The sequence below is a fragment of the Endocarpon pusillum genome (assembly GCF_000464535.1).
Source record: "Endocarpon pusillum Z07020 unplaced genomic scaffold scaffold5968, whole genome shotgun sequence".
NCBI lineage: Eukaryota > Fungi > Ascomycota > Eurotiomycetes > Verrucariales > Verrucariaceae > Endocarpon > Endocarpon pusillum.
Genome location: NW_006916554.1, coordinates 15,531 through 32,666, shown reverse-complemented (window position 1 = coordinate 32,666; position 17,136 = coordinate 15,531). Strand labels below are relative to the sequence as shown.

At 50.4% G+C, this 17,136-nt stretch overlaps 7 protein-coding genes across 7 annotated transcripts; 3 read left to right on the top strand and 4 right to left on the bottom strand.

The window, feature by feature from the left end:
• Positions 1 to 920: 920 nt before the first annotated feature.
• On the bottom strand, positions 921 to 2,792 carry EPUS_08826 (uncharacterized protein; the record flags this gene model as incomplete). Its single annotated transcript, XM_007806811.1, has 2 exons — positions 921 to 1,982; positions 2,058 to 2,792. 2 exons carry the CDS (start codon positions 2,790 to 2,792, stop codon positions 921 to 923), a joined length of 1,797 nt encoding a protein of 598 aa, XP_007805002.1.
• A 1,393-nt stretch (positions 2,793 to 4,185) lies between these two features.
• EPUS_08825 (uncharacterized protein) lies at positions 4,186 to 4,605 on the top strand (the record flags this gene model as incomplete). The annotated part of the gene is made up of 1 exon (XM_007806810.1): positions 4,186 to 4,605. The coding sequence occupies one exon, from the start codon at positions 4,186 to 4,188 to the stop codon at positions 4,603 to 4,605; it is 420 nt and encodes a 139-aa protein (XP_007805001.1).
• A 1,388-nt stretch (positions 4,606 to 5,993) lies between these two features.
• On the bottom strand, positions 5,994 to 7,627 carry EPUS_08824 (uncharacterized protein; the record flags this gene model as incomplete). Its single annotated transcript, XM_007806809.1, has 3 exons — positions 5,994 to 6,626; positions 6,680 to 7,073; positions 7,254 to 7,627. 3 exons carry the CDS (start codon positions 7,625 to 7,627, stop codon positions 5,994 to 5,996), a joined length of 1,401 nt encoding a protein of 466 aa, XP_007805000.1.
• A 608-nt stretch (positions 7,628 to 8,235) lies between these two features.
• On the bottom strand, positions 8,236 to 9,177 carry EPUS_08823 (uncharacterized protein; the record flags this gene model as incomplete). Its single annotated transcript, XM_007806808.1, has 2 exons — positions 8,236 to 8,515; positions 8,567 to 9,177. The coding sequence occupies 2 exons, from the start codon at positions 9,175 to 9,177 to the stop codon at positions 8,236 to 8,238; spliced, it is 891 nt and encodes a 296-aa protein (XP_007804999.1).
• Positions 9,178 to 9,908: 731 nt separating this feature from the next.
• EPUS_08822 (uncharacterized protein) lies at positions 9,909 to 12,149 on the top strand (the record flags this gene model as incomplete). Its single annotated transcript, XM_007806807.1, has 2 exons — positions 9,909 to 9,945; positions 9,997 to 12,149. The coding sequence occupies 2 exons, from the start codon at positions 9,909 to 9,911 to the stop codon at positions 12,147 to 12,149; spliced, it is 2,190 nt and encodes a 729-aa protein (XP_007804998.1).
• Positions 12,150 to 12,616: 467 nt separating this feature from the next.
• EPUS_08821 (uncharacterized protein) lies at positions 12,617 to 14,540 on the bottom strand (the record flags this gene model as incomplete). The annotated part of the gene is made up of 3 exons (XM_007806806.1): positions 12,617 to 13,821; positions 13,878 to 14,256; positions 14,304 to 14,540. The coding sequence occupies 3 exons, from the start codon at positions 14,538 to 14,540 to the stop codon at positions 12,617 to 12,619; spliced, it is 1,821 nt and encodes a 606-aa protein (XP_007804997.1).
• A 1,095-nt stretch (positions 14,541 to 15,635) lies between these two features.
• On the top strand, positions 15,636 to 16,471 carry EPUS_08820 (uncharacterized protein; the record flags this gene model as incomplete). Its single annotated transcript, XM_007806805.1, has 5 exons — positions 15,636 to 15,662; positions 15,719 to 15,801; positions 15,862 to 16,207; positions 16,268 to 16,300; positions 16,358 to 16,471. 5 exons carry the CDS (start codon positions 15,636 to 15,638, stop codon positions 16,469 to 16,471), a joined length of 603 nt encoding a protein of 200 aa, XP_007804996.1.
• Positions 16,472 to 17,136: the final 665 nt, after the last annotated feature.

The window sequence follows — 17,136 nt, the reverse complement described above, 5'->3', positions numbered from 1 at the left end:
ATCACTCTTGCATCGAAAAACCTGGACAGGCACTTCAAATTCCTGCAAAAGGCGAAGAGAGCTTGTTACAGACCCTATCATTAGCAAGCATAGGAGAGCACGAGCGATCACCAACCCGACCCCGTACCAGGCACTCATGGCCGTTAAGACGCCTATGGCATATCTGATATCGTAGGTCATTATCTAGATGACAGTCTTGCTATCCATTCCATCGCCAAGATTTGGCTCTATCTAAGGTGAGAAAGTGTTGGCAGCTGCCACTAAGTATAACTATTTTGACCGACGCTGGTCCGCTTAACAATGAGGGAATTCCTGGGATCTTGACCCAGAAGCGCCACGTCTCGCAGGGCCGGCTAATCAAACATTGCTGGGAGGAATCTTGTGTTGTCTAAGAAGGTGCAATATCAGCGAGTTGAGGGCATTGCAGTAGCAGCACCTTAATGCGTGGACGTCTACGACATCGAAACCACTCTTTGGCCCACGGCTAATCTCCAAACAAGGAACACGTGATGATCTGGCCTGTGAATATGCCTAATGTGTCTACCAAACGAGATAGGGGATTTGTGGGAAGAATGGCCTGTTACCAACCAAACACCAGCACCCAGCTAAGACGACGTTCTTTCTAGGGGATATCTTTCTTCTCCTATTCCTCAGTCACACGCCATACTCTGCATGAACGTAAGGGGGAAGCTTGTCTACTGGAACGAATTCCATCCCTTCTCCCAGCACAGTATGGCACTCCAAAAGGTATTTCTCCGCCCCACTTCCTGCCCCTGTCGGCTTCAATCTAATGGTGCATACCAGAAGCAACTTTGGTCTGGAAAAACAGTGTCGTAGGTGCTTATATCGATGATCGCTGGCAATGGGACCGGGTAACCGCTGGTTTGCTCATCCTTTGCCTAGGCACTTGCTGCCGCAATTCACTCTGATCGTCTGAAACCTGGACCGGACGGGCCTTGGTCTGCTTGCTCGAGGAACTCTGTATCTGTCACCAGGGGCTGTGGTCGATGCGTTCTAGGTTTCTGGGGTGATGGCTGGGAGTCCTCCACTCTCTTAGGCTGCGCTGCTCCGGGTCTATCATTACCTGCTGTCTGCGTTGGCTTTGACAGCCTTGTAAGTGTATCCTGCTTTCTTGGATCTGCAGAGTGATGGATTTGTGGCTTCCTGTCCTTGGCCGGTATTAGCTGGCCTGAGGTCTCTCGAGCAGGCGCTTGGAATTGAGAGTTGCCTGATTCAGTCTGCTGGCTTATTCCGTGCTGTAGTTTCGTGTTATTCTTTGGGTACCCTCCTGGATCGACTTGGCCGAACCCCTGTTTCTCTCCTCCAGGCGGGCACGGTGGATCTCCTCTGTCTGTAGGGGAGTCCGTAAATGTGTGCATTTGCATAGGCTGGAAGACGGCATTGCCGGCCGACTTGGGTCCGAAAAACCACGTTAAACACCGTGCGGCCGTGAATCGTTCTTCAGAATGCTTCGCAAGCATAGGAAGGATCTCCGGTCTGTGCTGAGAGGCGGCCAAGCGAATGCTATCATGCCAAATCTCGTGCCCACCCAGCATGAGCACTCTACTTTCTCCTTCCGGCCACAGTCCAAGGACCTCGAGCATTACCAGACCCATAGAGAATACATCGGCTTTCGAGGTTTGAGGCAGTGCGCAGAACATTTCTGGCGCCATGTATTCCCTAGTTCCAACTGGTGAGAAGCTATCGTTCTGCTCCTTCGAGATGCCGAAATCGGCAAGATAAAACATCGTGTCTTTGTCATGCAGGATATTCTCAGGCTTGATATCGCGGTGTATGATATTCTTCTCGGCAAGAAAGACCAATGCGTCCAATATTTGCTCTGTCAGGGATCCAAGGTAGGCGCTGGGCGCTGGTGACTGGCTCATCAGCTTTCGCAAGCTTCCTTGGTAAACATCCATAAACAGCTCCATTACGGTTCCATTCTCCCTCTCTTGTGCGTCAATGAATCTTGCAATGTTTTTCTGCATACAAGTCAGCCAGAATGCACTTCTTGTTTGTCAACCTCCAAGACGTTTGCCCAGATTACAAGCACTTACATGCGCCGCGGCCTTTAACAACTCCGCCTCTTTCCTGAATCGTGATTTTCGCTCTTCTTCTGTCTCGTCATTCAACCTCCCGAATACCTTCAAGGCCAAGTGGTCCCCGGTCCGAAGGTCTACGACAAGTAAGACGTTCCCATAGGAACCCTCACCTAGCCACCCCCTTTTCTCGTAGGCAATTCTTGCTTGCTCTTGTGGTTCCTGTAACGCGTATCTTCGTCGACCACCAGGTCTAGTCCAGGGTTTGAGACCATTACGCTCGATAAATCTGACAATGGTGTCGCGTGCGATCTCGTGCCCTGGACCTGGAAAGCATATCTCGAAGAAAGCGTCATAAATATGCATCTGTATCGCCTTGATGTTCTTTGATATGACCCGTTGTCTGGAATGCCCTTGCAGACTATACTTCTGGCTGGTTTTTTTGCCAAAAGAGAGGCGTACCATCCTGGTAGAGGAATCATCCTGCAGGATTAGCTCGCAGGTCTTAGGATGGACCTGAAAATGGCAAAGATAGTCCGGAAGACATTGCTCAATGAGATAAATATCGCAATCCACCTTGCCGAATGACAACAAGGTACCACGCTTTTTCGGTGAGTGTCCCAGAGTGATTCGGAAAGAAGGCCCACTCGCAAGCTCCTCGAGAAAACTCGTGTTACGTGGATGCAGCACGATGCGATTGGCAGCTTCGTTCAACGGCAGAAGACGGAAATATAGCGCAGACTCGGTAGCCATCCCAAATCGTTTGAGGTACGAAAGGAAATGCTGCAACCACTCCACGGGCTACCGGCAGGCTTGACTGTAGATTGATTGTTGAGGTTATAGTTGCAGCCACTCACTTTCAGGATGTCTTTCCCGATTAGGAAATGCGAATGGTCGTGCCGGAAGCAGTTATTATGAAAGGGAGATCTTGAAAAATTAGATGGGTCGCTTGGGAGAGCCGCAAAAGGATGATGTACAAGACGTATTGAACAACGCATTGTGATAGCGCTCTTGGGTCCATCCATATAGTGACCGCTTCCGCCTCAGACGCTTCGAGAACCATCCTATCCATCATCTGTCTCAAGCTCTTTTACCCAAGGCACAAAGGAACTTGAGCAAAAGGGCGGCTGCAGTTGAACCCGAACCAGACTTATCTCAGAAACTATTAGTCTGACCACCTCTTTCATCGTGGGGGCTCACCTTGTGGCAGGTACACAACTGAAACTTCATAAAGATTTTCTGTGGGTGTCACTCAACGCCTTCGAGGTGCATTGATTTTTTACAATTGGTTTCAGGAATGACGGTAAACACGATTGAGGCACGGATCAACGGTCAAGCCACATGACGTGGTATGCCGTCCACAATAGGGCGTGATCTTAACCGCACAGCATTTAGGCCGGTGTCTCTAATGGCAGGAAAGCAATCATAACTAGGGTCTCCTACACACTACGTAGTACTAGTAATTTCCTATAACTAATATTGGCGGAAAGCGATGTAAGGCGCCAAGAAGTTGTGTATCGTTGTCGCAATACACTACCTTCTCAGATTCGGTTAAGAATGTCAAATCACTACTCCGTCCACGAGTCCAATTTGATACTAGGACATTAGATGGTCAGTCAGGACATCTGAGTGGCCACTATGGTACAAAGACCTTCTCTAATTTTGTGTGCAGAAAGGGTAGAACCAAATACTAGATGTAACAAGAAGGTATTATTTCAGATGATAGCAAAAGTTACCAGTGACCCCTGAATACTGTTTCCCGCCAGATATCATGGTAGTACGTACAGCCCTGCCATGAGTAGGTGGCCATGAGTAGGCGAGTTAGGCGAGTTACGTCAACTACTGGAGTAAGATGCGCCGCAGGCGGCAGGGCGATTTGTATTAGATAAAGGAGAGATGTGGTAAACAAAGACTAGCCATTGTCCCTGCACGTCCGTGGCTTAGTTTACTGTAATTGGCATCTCAAGTACTTAAGGTGACTCACTTACTCTCTTTCAAACTCGTCTCCTGTTAACTAATTGTCTCGGATCCAGAAATTCGTTGTTGCTGACCATTAACGTACGAGACCAGTACCCACTATCCCAGGGTCTCAACGCTTTGTATCTTGCCATCACTCCACCTTGGTTTGGAACCCAAATCTCCAACCATGACACAAAATAGCGCAGGTTCCAGCAAAGCAGAAGATGTTCTACAGAAAGCTGCAGTACTTCCTGGTGGAGACAACAAAGCCAGGGGCACCATCATCATAAAACCACCGAACCCTGTCGATCCAGATGTGGTTCTGCAAGAAGGAGCTTCCGAAGAAGAGAAAGCAGCATGGGAGCGATTCTTCGCGGAACTCGAGATCTGGCGACAGAAGAGATATGAGCGGACTGTCGACTGGTTTCGGAGAGACTTTCCTGGCCAGGAGCCTCCTCCACGAGAAGACAAAAATTGGGCAAGAAGTATTGTTATGAACCACCCTACAGGCATACTGACAGGCACCGGACCACCCCTTCCCCCCGGCTTTCCTCCTGGACCGACCAAAGAAGAGATCAGGGAGAGGCAAAGACAAGAGCAGCCATAGCTTGACCGCCTTGGCAGGGAATGGGACGCAAAGGTGAAGCGGGAACAACTGGAGGCCGAGGCTGAGGCCGGATCAGACTCACCATGAATCTGTTTGATGACAGTAGGTGAGAGGGCCCAACCAGTCAAATTACTGTTTGGTTATTGGTTTGTGTCACTTTGAGAGCCTACAGTATAACAGCTTATAGATGTTTTTCATATATCGAGATATAGCTTAAGGTAGGACATTTATCAACCGAGACAAAGACTTCGCATCTCCATTCCGTGATTCAATTCAGTCCTTTGGGAGAACAACAACAGTCTTTGTGATACTTGACCAAGAACGTGTGAAACAGGGATAAAGCCCAGTGAGCCTTACAAAGGAGGGCAAAGACTTCAGATTAGCATCATGCTCTGACAATAGCAAACTCAGCAGCACCCTGCTCAATTTCGCCCTTCAGCTGCTCCTTTGCACGCTCTTTGGTCGCTCCCTCTTCGACAAGAGCAAGTCGAAACCCATGCTGGGGCCCTTGCCGCCCAGTCTGGTAAACCACAAATGAAATTGCCCTATACGTGCTACCATTCCTCTCCAGCGCACTCAATACCGTGCAATTGCCTCTCCTTGCTCGGAGTTTGAGATCTCATCCAGCGCCCCCGACCACGCTAGCTCTTTGATGAAAGCACTCTCCATTCTTGGTGCCTGAAAGCTTTAATGATGTCTTGCTGTAACACTGAGCTATACCCGTCGTGTACACAGAGATAAATTTATCTGGCAATTGAAGGACGTTTAATAGTCCATGCTGTTCTCAGATCGAGTTAGCGTTGAAATTGATGGTAACTTTCTTCATCCTTGCCTAGTTCTTGCAGTTGACGGAAAGCGGAACAAGGTGTTCTGCACCACTGCTGCCCAAATTGAGGTAGGGTACGCCGCGAGCGATGAGAGTTTGATCTAAATGAGCTTCTCTCCTGTACTATTGAGCATTCGAAAGATGTATAGTTTTCCATTATAGCATCGAGGCACCAGCTTCGCACCCAAGTACTCAAGATAATGATGACTTTGTCGGTTCAGCAAGTCTCATATGAATTAACCGCCGTTTACAGTCAATGGAGGCTCTGCAAGGGATGATGACACACTGTAGATAGAACATCAATGGTGGTCTTGGCTAATGGTAGAACGTAACAGGGCAACCCCAGTCTGATCAACTCGGATATGCTGAGGCAGCGAACAGCCGATGAATGCTTAGAAACGAGGTGTTCAGCGGCTTACAAGAAGGGCCGACAAGAAGGCCGACATCATGATCTGGCTTCATTTCTCTCGTGGCGAGTTAAGCCGTCTCTTCATGGCATGCAAAGCAAAGCAAATAATTTCTTTCTAAGTAAAGGCTGGCGCTGTCTGAGCAACCACGTGTTTCACACCTTGCGAGTGTCACTTGCAAGTATGGCAGCTAGCCAGGGCGGGTCCCGGCTGGGATCCACCTCATCAACAGTTGCTCCCCTCGCCTTTCCAGCTCGTCGCCCTACTTTCGGCGACCGCGTCCAGCTGGCGTCATCGCTATCTCCATCACTGACTTCTGGGCTATCGACGGGACTTAAGTTTGGACTCTTCATCACCACGTTAGATGGAGCCGGGCTGACTGGTCTAGGGCTTGCGCTCCTTTCACTCGCATCAGTCTTGGATGATACCCCTCGAGACAACGGTGAAGCTTCGAAGTTCTTGGGCACTCCTATGGCTTTGGCAACAGCGGCTGCCTCTTGGTCGGTGGCCGAGGGTAAAGGTCCGATAATACTGTTTCGAGCGGTCTTGTCTAGAGAATAGCCCCCCCGAGCTTTTTCGAGGATCGAGTTGTAGTTGCGACGGGCCGGGTCAGCCATCCGCTTCTTCTTTTTCTTCAGGCGTTTGGTAGATGGCCTAACTACAATAACAGGTATTGGAGACTGTTGAAGGCAATACTTGGAAACTGATCCTGGAAGGAGACCTTGCATGCCACCCAGGTTCCGGCCCCTGGTACCCACCACGAGCACGGCAGGTTCATAGATCTGGATCTTTCAAGAGGTCAGTGAATTTGAGCAAGTGAATGGGCATCTGACGACATTACCATCCTCTGTATCACATCTTGCACTTTGCCAACGGCGAGCTCCAAGACCAGGCTTATAGCCCTTTCTCCCTCTTGGCTGTTCTTTAGAATGACCCAGTCCATCAGCTTTTGAGCTTCCTGGCGATATCTTCCCTGCTGCACGCTTGTATCGCTCGCGAGCTTCGAGTCCCTCTCCACAACGCGTAAGCACACAATTTCGTCGCCATCGTCAACCAGCTCATCAAGTAACCATTCCAAGGCAAACTCAGAATAATCGTTTTGATCCGTGCCACAGAGGAACGTTCGGCTGCGACGAGTGCTCTGGTGGTTCCGATGTTTGTAATTGAGTGTGAGGGAGAAGTCTGTAGCGTCACGGTTATCAAAGGTGTCGAAGGAGACTCCTCGCTGATATGTGCTTCATGAACCGGTCAGCCATGGTCCTCTTTCGAGCGCGATCATGCTGCAATGCGAGATAGGCAAGATCTTCACAAGCCAAAAAGCTTCTTCAGTGAATCTCGCTTTGATGATCTTTGTCGCTGTCAGGTCAAATGTATGCGGCGGAGGAAATGCTCAGGTATCAGGGAGTGCTACATACCTTTTGGGGGGTGGTGATGACATTCTCCGCCCTCCTTCCGAAGTCCTCCTCTCTCCTACCGACATCTTCCTCGCTTCCATCGATTGTAATTTCCCTGCAGCCACGCTCTCCCTCCTGATCGTGTCCTCTGCTGGCGCAGTATTGAATTGGATCAAAGATGGTCGCCGAAGAGGTTCGGTCGGACGGTGAGAACCGTTGGAGGAATTGGACACAGCAACAGACGCTCGCTGGCCATCTTTTCCCATAGGGCCAAACGAGTCTTTGAAGACGACCGGAGCCGCGTCACGTCTCGTTGGCTGCAAAGGCAAGGTCAATTCTCGCTCCGGCACAGTCTCAAGGGAATGGTGATCTTCCTTGGTCGATAATTCCGACATTTTTGCTCTCGAAGGTAGAGGGAAGTAGCCGAGGGTGGATCGTCGCTGCTGATGTAGGCGATAGCCACTTCTATTACACAGATAACATTATCATTGGTATTCAGTCGTAGCGATAAAGGTGTGAAGACCTCAGCGGCTGAGCGGTCGTAGAGCTAGCTGTGCTGCTCACGGGCTGAAGCTGAAAAGAGCTCTGGTGTAGGTGACTCGACCGCTCATTTAAGCTGCATGAACCTCCACGAGAGCGGGACTACGGAGCGAGCGAAGCGCTCTGGTTCGTGCGTTCGCCAAGCAGGCTTAAGCATCATTTGGCTGGTGATCTGGTGGTTGCCTTTCGGTCATGGGCAGCTGAACAGCTTGAAAGTGAAGGGGTCGGCCTGCTTGGCTACAGGGGAGAGCTTAAGCGGAGGGGGCGTCAGAAATTTTGGCTGGTGGTGCCGGCACGAGGCGAGATCAGCAGTTGTTACATATGACATGACATGACAAAGCATGTACTGAGACCCTTCACAGTTTCATCCGTACCGGTAGCTCTTATCTATTCTAATATGAGGAGCTGTCTGGTATTCTGACGCTGATTGTACATTAAAGAGACACCTTGGTGTCTGGATTCTTTACACACCAAAGCCTTTGGACTCCTTGAATGGATACGAAACCTCATCGCCTTTTCTTGTCCATATCCTATTTTTCTTCTTACTTACGACATGTTCCACCCACACCTCTCTCGTATGTTCTGCCTTGAATTTGCGAATGAACCGAGGGTCCCATAGTTCGCTGGCGACTCCAAGGTCTTTGCAACATCGCATGAGCGCGTTAGACTTACAGCCTTCTGCAGCTGTAGGGATCCCCTCTGGGGAGAAGTAGTCTTGCTCGCCGCGAGCGATTGATACCAATCTAGTACTACGCGTCAGCATCGCAGCGTGAGAGTTTGGTAATCTAACGCACCTCCCATGTACAAGTAAAGCATACTCGCGGGTAACAGCCTTTGCGGTAACTGTGCTCTCTCCTCGTGGGGCCAGACCCCAGCCTCCAGGTCCAAATGCCTGGTTCAATATTCTTCGATATTTGATTTCTGGCAGGTAGATGATTCCGTCCGGCTTGATTTCCACGTCGTTCGGATTTAGAGGTTTGAGTAGCACGTCTGCGGCCTCTTTCGAAAAAGGCGCATCAGACAGTCCGTGAAACGAAGTGGTCCAATCTATCTGCGAGGAACTCTCATCAAGCTGCTTCTTTGGCTGATCGGAAAGACCCGCTTTCAAGTTGGCAGAGCCTGGCTGGGGGGGAAGGGCAGATTTCGCAGGTGTGGCAGAAGGCAGGCTGGATGCAGAATTTGGTCGTGGCACAGTGGCAGGCTGAGCTTGAAAATGACGTGACGATGTGGAAATGCACCGATGGGGCATCAAGCTGTATAGAAGTCTTGAAGCATCGTAAGCTATGATGGAGGTGGGGAGCGTGCTGGACCGCTGTGCGGATGACGAGCAATGACTAGCATGGGTTCGATGGGACCGAGACGACTGGGTGATTGCCCGGATGAAGGCTCGTGGTGAAGATGCCATCTTGACAGTATTCAGCTTACGTTGCTGCAGATTTCGATGCTGGCGGCAATATGTTTGGTGATGGAGAGAGAGGGCGCGACTTTATGAAATTTTTGGATAGGGTACTGTACCGTACTGTATCATCACGAGTCCTCGTGACTGGCTTTAATACGTGCCAATGAGTTGAGATGGAAATTATTGCACTCTGGTAGAAGGCTATCTAGAAGAATTGGAAAGGAAGAGACAACCACGTCTACAGATCCTTGCTTTGAGTCCTCTTCTCGTTCCCTTTCCTTTTCCAACACTCCCTGAACGCCTCCATCTAGGCTCGCATTAGCAACCGGATAATTTCTTCAGAGGAACAGTTCTTAGAGAACTCCACAACTCACCTCCTTCTTGCAGATCCTCCAATCTTTGTGATCTGAATAACAGTCGTTCATCTTCAATTGCTCCTCTGACGATACTTGTCAGCTCCGTGACAAATGACGCAGATCTTGTTATTACATACCAGCACACCCGGTGCTGAAAATTCTCTTGTCCCTTTCAATATTGCTGTTAGCCAATCTCTACTTTGGTTGTAGAAGCATTCTTCACACCAGTCGTCTGGATCGTCTTCCATTCTCTCCAATGAGGCTGCTACTTCCTCCTTTGTCATCGTGCTGTCTGTATGGTCGAGGAGGGTGAAACTGAGATTGGCTGGAAAGCTTCCTTTTCCCCTTCCGGTTTCGGCAATAGATGCGATACCTCAAAGAATGGCTCCCACGCGTATGAACGTGCTGGTCTACTCGGGTGCAGTGCCTCGATCATAAACCTGTGTAAGCAGTCTCTAATCGGTCTCAGACATTGGCAGCACCGTTGACTCAGTTCGGCATTGCCTCTACACATTGCGCGAATTATTGAGTCCTACTTATGCAGTCATTCCAGTCTCTGGTGATCAGATAATCAAAGAACCATGGCCTTCGAGCTGCGCCGCTGTGGTTTTTCCTGGAGGTGCCGACAAAGGTTACTGCCGCACATTGAATGGCGAGGGGAACCGCCGAATTCGTCGTTTTGTGGAAGCTGGAGGAATCTACATCGGGTTCTGTGCTGGAGGCTATTACGGTAGTGGAAAATGTGAGTTCGAGGTCGGTAATAGACTGCTCGAGGTTATTGGCGACCGCGAACTGGCATTCTTCCCTGGTATTGATCGAGGGGGTGCCTTTCCTGGCTTTGTCTACAATAGCGAGAAGGGCGCTCGTGCGGCAGAACTACAAGTCAACAAAACTGCGCTTTCTTCAGGCGCTGTTCCAAATGTCTTCCGGTCATACTACAACGGTGGGGGAGTCTTCGTCGATGCAGCCAAGCATCGTAATAAGGGTGTTGAGATTCTGGCCAGTTATACTGAAGACCTTGCTGTTGACGCCGGCGAAGGAGCAGCAGCGGCAGTGTATTGTAAGGTTGGAGCAGGTGCTGCATTACTGACTGGTCCTCATCCAGAGTTCGTCTTCTGCGGCAAGCCAATAGACGATTGGTCACTAATGAAGCCTAGATTTGCCGCGGCAAAGATGGAGAAGAAGGAAGACGTTCCTGGGTTCCAACACATAATCGATGTCCTCGCTGGAGACGAAAAGCACAGGACGGATTTCATGAAAGCATGCTTGACAAAACTTGGGCTCAGCGTGACTGAGGAGCAAAATGTACCCTCCCTTTCTCACATCCATCTTTCCTCTCTTCAGGCATCCAAAACCAGCGAGCTTCTGAGATCTTTGAAGGAGATCGTCACGAGTGAGGAAGGGGAAGAATATATCGAAGACGATAATGACAAGTTCCACATCATTAAGCGATCGGTGTGGAGCTTAGGCAGTCTCTACCAAGCTTTGCCCTCATTATTGAAGGACGAGAAGACTGACCATGATACGGGTAGTGGGAGCGACAAGGACGGGATAGCCGACTATAATACCATCACTAAGGAAGTGCTTGTTCACGAGCTTGACCATCCCACTATCGAAGACACTCCGTACTTCGACCACGAGTCTTATTACAACAACGTCTCCCTTTTTAATACAGCAACGCCAGGTGCCCAATCAAGCTTCGGCCATCATCTGCTCTATGGAGAAGTCCTAACAAGCACCAACACGCTTCTCGAAAAGAATACACAGCTCCTCCGCCGTCTCCCAACCGGCTTCACCGCTGTCGCAACTTCTCAGCTTGCAGGCCGTGGTCGTGGTTCCAACGTGTGGGTCTCGCCGCCAGGCTCGCTAATGTTCAGCATAGTGATCCGACATCCCATGTCATTGATGCAACAGGCACCTGTGGTCTTCGTGCAGTATCTGGCCGCTCTCGCGATCATCGAGGGAGTCAAATCCTGTGACAAGGACCTCTATAAAGACATACCCATCAGACTCAAATGGCCGAACGACATCTACGCTCTCAATCCCGCCAGAGCCGCCTCAACTTCATTCTCCATCACCGACACAGCCAACGAGAGCATCAAGTCCACCATCAACCAAGACCAATACATCAAAATCGGCGGCATCCTAGTGAACTCGCACTACAACGCGCAAGACTACATAGCCGTCTGCGGCATCGGCCTCAACCTCTCCAACAACGCTCCCACCACCTCCCTCAACGCCTTGCTCCCATTCCTTCCGACCCAAACAACACAGACTCCACCGCCACCCCTGGCCCCGGAAAAACTCCTCGCCTCGATCCTCACCTCCTTCGACCGCCTCTACACCCGTTTCCTGCGCACGGGATTCGACGACCACTTCCTCGACATGTACTACGCGCACTGGCTGCATCAGGACCAGACCATCACCTTGGAAGCGGAAGAGGGACAGCCTCGCGCCAGGATCAGGGGTCTCAGCCAGGATTACGGATTGCTGGTCGCGGAAGAGGTCGAAGAAGTCGTTGGCAGGGCAGGGGAGTGGAGAGGCACAGGAAGACTGTGGAAGCTGCAGAGTGATTCGAATTCTTTTGATTTTTTCAGGGGCTTGGTGAGGAGGAAGTTGTGATGTTTGAGGGGTGTGTCGATTAAGCTCTCCTCAGAGGAAGGGAAGGTGGGAGGGCGGGATAGCTGGGTGCTTTGTCCTGGCATTGAAACGAGGAAGAAAAGTGTCCAGAGGGCAAACCAGCTTTCGCTCCGTTGGCGAAGACTCTGTGTACATGGATGCTTCTTGCATCCCTGATGGTGGGTCAGAATATAGGAATCAGGAACTGCATGGCCAATATTCAATCGTACGCTCGATCTCTCTACTGTGATCTGCATATTTCTTCGGCCATCTGTCTGCTAATCATCAGATAAATGGCATGCAATATATACACCCCATAATCATATCCACGTCCGTTTCCTCGTGTCCAGTTGATGTAAACCAAAGTCATACCAATTCACTCCAGATGTCATAAAATTGGACGCTCGCCATCGTCCTTCTATCCCAGTATTCCCGTCCCATCATCTTCTTCTGGACTCCGATAGGCTTCCCTACCAGGAAGCTAAGGTCCTCTCACCATCCTCAGTCCTTGCTCTCTCATCCACCGCCGCCGCATCATTCGGTGGCGGTGGCGGTTGGGGTGTTGAATCGGCACTCGTAGTGCTGGTCTCGGCCCTGGCGTTGCCCTCGCTGGCATACCATGTGCTGGGTCTTCTCTCAGTAGCTTCGGACCCATCATTCCGACTTCGTGGTGGTAATGGATCTTGTGAGGACCGCACGCTAAATCTGTCCCTCAACCGTTGGCTCAGCACCCTACTCCTTCGGTGCACAGCTGCGTTCACATCTGCATCGGTATTTTCGGCGCCATTCACGTCATGGTCCGCCTGCTGTTGCCACTGCGGCCGCCTCTCCTCCCTCCATCTTCTCAAAATCCAAATCCTCTCCTCCCTGCTCGCCTCGATGATAGTCTGTAAATCCAGCGCCCTAGTCCCACGCATTATCCCGCCAAGTGTGCTTCTCGGTCGTTGTTGCGCTGCTGCTGTATCCGCATAGACAGGATTGATGTTAGTAGGTATGCTAGGGTCTTGGCTATTTTCCTCTGTGATTTCTTGGGGAGGGCGGAGGTCGATGCGGCAGAGGGGACAAGTGCCGGAGACGTTCAGGAGCCAAGGATCAACACAGAGCGGATGAAATTTATGGTTACAGGGGAGGACGCGGAGGGCTTCGCCAAGCGTAAAGTCTTCAGTGCAGATTGAGCAGCTGAGGGGGTCTTCGGCGGTTTCAAGCGACTCGTCAGCTGGTGCTGCTGCTCCTACTGCTGTTGGGTTAGGGGGTGCGGGCTTGTTTGTCGTGAGGTCCGCTGAGCCCTCATCGCTCGTGGCGAGCGGTGTTCTCGGCCTTGTCGGTTCTGCAGTGGCCTTGGAAGTGCCCGGCTCATCCTCTGCTCCTCGTTGTTCTGGCTCGGAGTCCTTGATCTGAGCTGCTGTCTCTTTTGTAGTAGGGCTCATCTCCACGTCTTCTACGGTTCCAACAGATTTTGACTGCTTTGGATCAGGATCACCGAATCTCACAATTGGTAGCGTCTCCAGCATGGCCATTGCAATCCCCTTGGCTCGGCTCTGCCTCGGTCTGCCCATAAAACGTGCTCTTGGACCGTATCTTTCGGGATGTCGACGAGCCTTAATTGCTCCGCCGATGATGACAAGTAGGAGGAGCACGGTAATCATGCTGGTAAGTGCATACAATATGATCATTGCTACGCAAGAGAGTTAGTGTGATAATGTGCAAAGTGCCAAAAACGAGGCGGCTTACGTATTGGACTGCCTCTTCGTGGAGGATCAAGACGGGTTCCGGGAGGTAGAGAAGATAGATCCGCAGCTATCTGGACGACTCCTATGCTATCGTTATTGAGTTCAAGTGCAGCAACCTGCCTCGCTTGCTCCATATCTCCGACAGTAAGCAAGTTGAGCCATTCCGCAACAGCCAATGTGTCAGTAATGCGGCAATGCGTATGAGTCTCGGAGTATAATACTGCAGCCAGGACGTTCCGAACGTCGGTAGATTTGAAGGCGTCGCTGATGACTTCCATGACGTCGGGATCATCGCAGGAAATGTACGGTATTGTGAACGCGGACAGCCCGGTGGCGGTGGAGGAATTCACGTTTTGTAGATTACCGCTCACTATTGTACTCTACCCTGAATCAGTTCTGATCCAGATTTCTGGGTGGGACATCTTACCGAGAAGTCCTCTGGAGACAAGCTCCACAGACTTGCGCTCAGCGGAATAAGGCCAATTGAGCCTATTCCGAGCACGCTCAGCTCGCTCCCATTCATGATATATCGATATTGTGAAGGATAATCCGCTGGATTATCCGATGGCATAACCTCATGGGCCGTCGCAAATAGTCCCCATGGCAGTGCGAGAACTAATGCCAGCATGGACCAGAAGGAGAGACGTAGCCTTCCTCCCGCCATTTATACTCCAGTTTGTGCTGTCCTACTAATGTGATGCTATCCTTGATAGACGACTCCGGGCGTGATGGAACGCACCAGAACGGACGTTTCGGAATCTTCGGCAGCAGATGAAAAGATGAATCGGATGGCATCTGAGATGATGTGCGTGTCTCTGATGTGGTATTGGTCGGAATGCAAATGTCAAGCTGTCAGCGCAGCGGGCGTACACAGAGGGGAGAGCCTAGGAGTCAGGTCCTTGCTTGCAATGTCATGGTGATGGTGCTGGGCCTTTTCAAAGCCGAAGCGTCAGCAGGCCTTTGGACATGTATATCCCAGCAAATGTACAGCAAGTTGAGAATACTATGTACTTTTCATCTTCGGAGGTCTTAATTTCGATGATGCCCGCCTGAATCGGGGTTGACAAAGATCCTTGAGCAAATCCATGCCGGGAGGAGAAATGGATCAGCCGATCCCTGGTATGGTACGGATGCTAATAGTCGTAGCTACCTTACCTACTAATGTGACCAGACCACATTTGCAACGGATCCCATTTGCAACAGAAATTGCTTGGCGTACTGGCATATTTCAGTTATTCAAACGTTGCTGGCGTTGTTCTGGAGATAGAATTGATTGAAACAACTGAGATAGCCATTTTGTAAACCAAAATTACTTGATGCTGGCCATTTGATCATTCTTGGTGCTGGTTTTGATGAATATTTTAGAATGGCAGAGAGCTAAAATTAGGGGGTTGATAATTTTGGTAGGGATAGAGATAGTTAAACCGTGCCAATGGGGATCCGTTGGAAATGCGGTCTACTTATGTAATGTTACTGTACGGGGTACATTGCGGAAGTCTTGCGAAAAATTAGGCACTATTGATCCAGAGGTAGGTTTAGGCGAGTCAGAATGACGAACCAACTGAACGCGGCCAGGTAAGCGTTCTACGTCCACTACGTAGGAGACAGAAAATCTGTTGGTGGCTCTGCGTTGCAAATGTTTACTCTGTTCTCTGCTGACACGTTTTCTGATTGTGCACAAGGTAATTAAGATTGCAAGCCTCTGTCTGTCAATTGTCGAGAAAACCACCCGGAAGTTGGTGTTTCCAGCCCACTCGACATGGCGCCACAAGTGTTATATATGGGGGTAAAGTGCTGCCTCCTCAAGCATGTCTGATTATCAAGACTGATGACCTCGATCAGATCCTCCGAAACGACCCGCAGCCTGCGCTGGAGCTTGCGGTGGAGAAAGATCTTTCAAGCTTCTCTAGATTTACACGACAAAAGTACGCCCCAAACCCTAGGTCACCATGCAGATCCTCAAGGCTAACACAATGCACGAACAGCTATGGCGAATTCATGACCATGTTCGCTAAGACCGTTGCGGAGCGTACAAAACCGGGCATTCGTCAAGATGTGGAGGAGAAACAATATACGTTCCATGCCTACGCCTCGTCACAAGGTATCTGCGGCATCATCATATCAGACCCTACCTACCCGAAGATGGTAGCCCACGGTCTTCTTTCGAAACTGGTTGATGAGTTTACCAGCGCGCATCCACGCTCCCAGTATACAGGGACCAATGTCGGGCAGCTGGATTATCCACAATTGAAGGAATATATTGTGAAATACCAGAATCCCGAGGAAGCTGATAGTATCATGAAGATTCAGCAAGAGCTTGATGCGACAAAGGTAAGCATTCAGAGTGGTGGGGTATCACTCAACTTAAAGGCTAATTTCTCTCGCCAACAGGTAGTGCTACACAAGACAATACAGAGCGTGCTGGTAAGCGATATTCCACATTTCCCGACAGGCAGACTACTAACCACAATGACTACCTAGGAACGTGAGGAGAAGCTAGACACTTTGATTGAGAAGTCCAATGAGCTGTCAGGGCAAAGTAAAATGTTCTATACGCAAGCGAAGAAGCAAAACTCGTGCTGCATTGTGATGTAGTATCGGGAGTCAACTGAAGCAACCGTCAAGCTGTTCTGAGGATGATACGATTCTTGTGGGTATAGGCGTACCGGCATATGAACGGCGCTAAGGGAAGCACGGTCAATAGAGCAATATATCATGGTTAAAACCACCACCCTACTCTGGCACAACAAGCCCCCCTCCTCCCCATTTTCTACCAAAAGAAATTCCAAGAAACTGATCCCCTAACCGCTAACTTTGTTCCCTTGACCTCCCCCCTCCCCTCCCAGCCAACCTCTCCAGCCTCTCCCCTTCAACCCTAACCACACTCCACTCCTCCAAAACCTTCCCACCCACAGCATCCGACAGATAAAAATCAATACTCGGCTGATTCCACTTCAGCACGCTCCAATCCATCCGCTTGCAGCCCAACCTCAAACATTCCCTCGCCAACTCCGCCAGCAGGGCCTTCCCGTACCCCTTTCCGCGGAACTCGGGTCGGACGAACAGATCTTCCAGGTAGATGCCCGGCGCCGAGGTCCAGGTCGAGTAGTTGTGGAAGTAGAGTGCCATCCCCGCGACGGTCACGGAGGAGTTTTTGGCCGGTTCGGAGGAAGAAGAGGAGGGGGAGGGTGAAGCGATGATTACAAGGAAGATCAAGTTGGATGAAGTTGAAGAGAAGGGTTTCAATGCCCTCATCAATG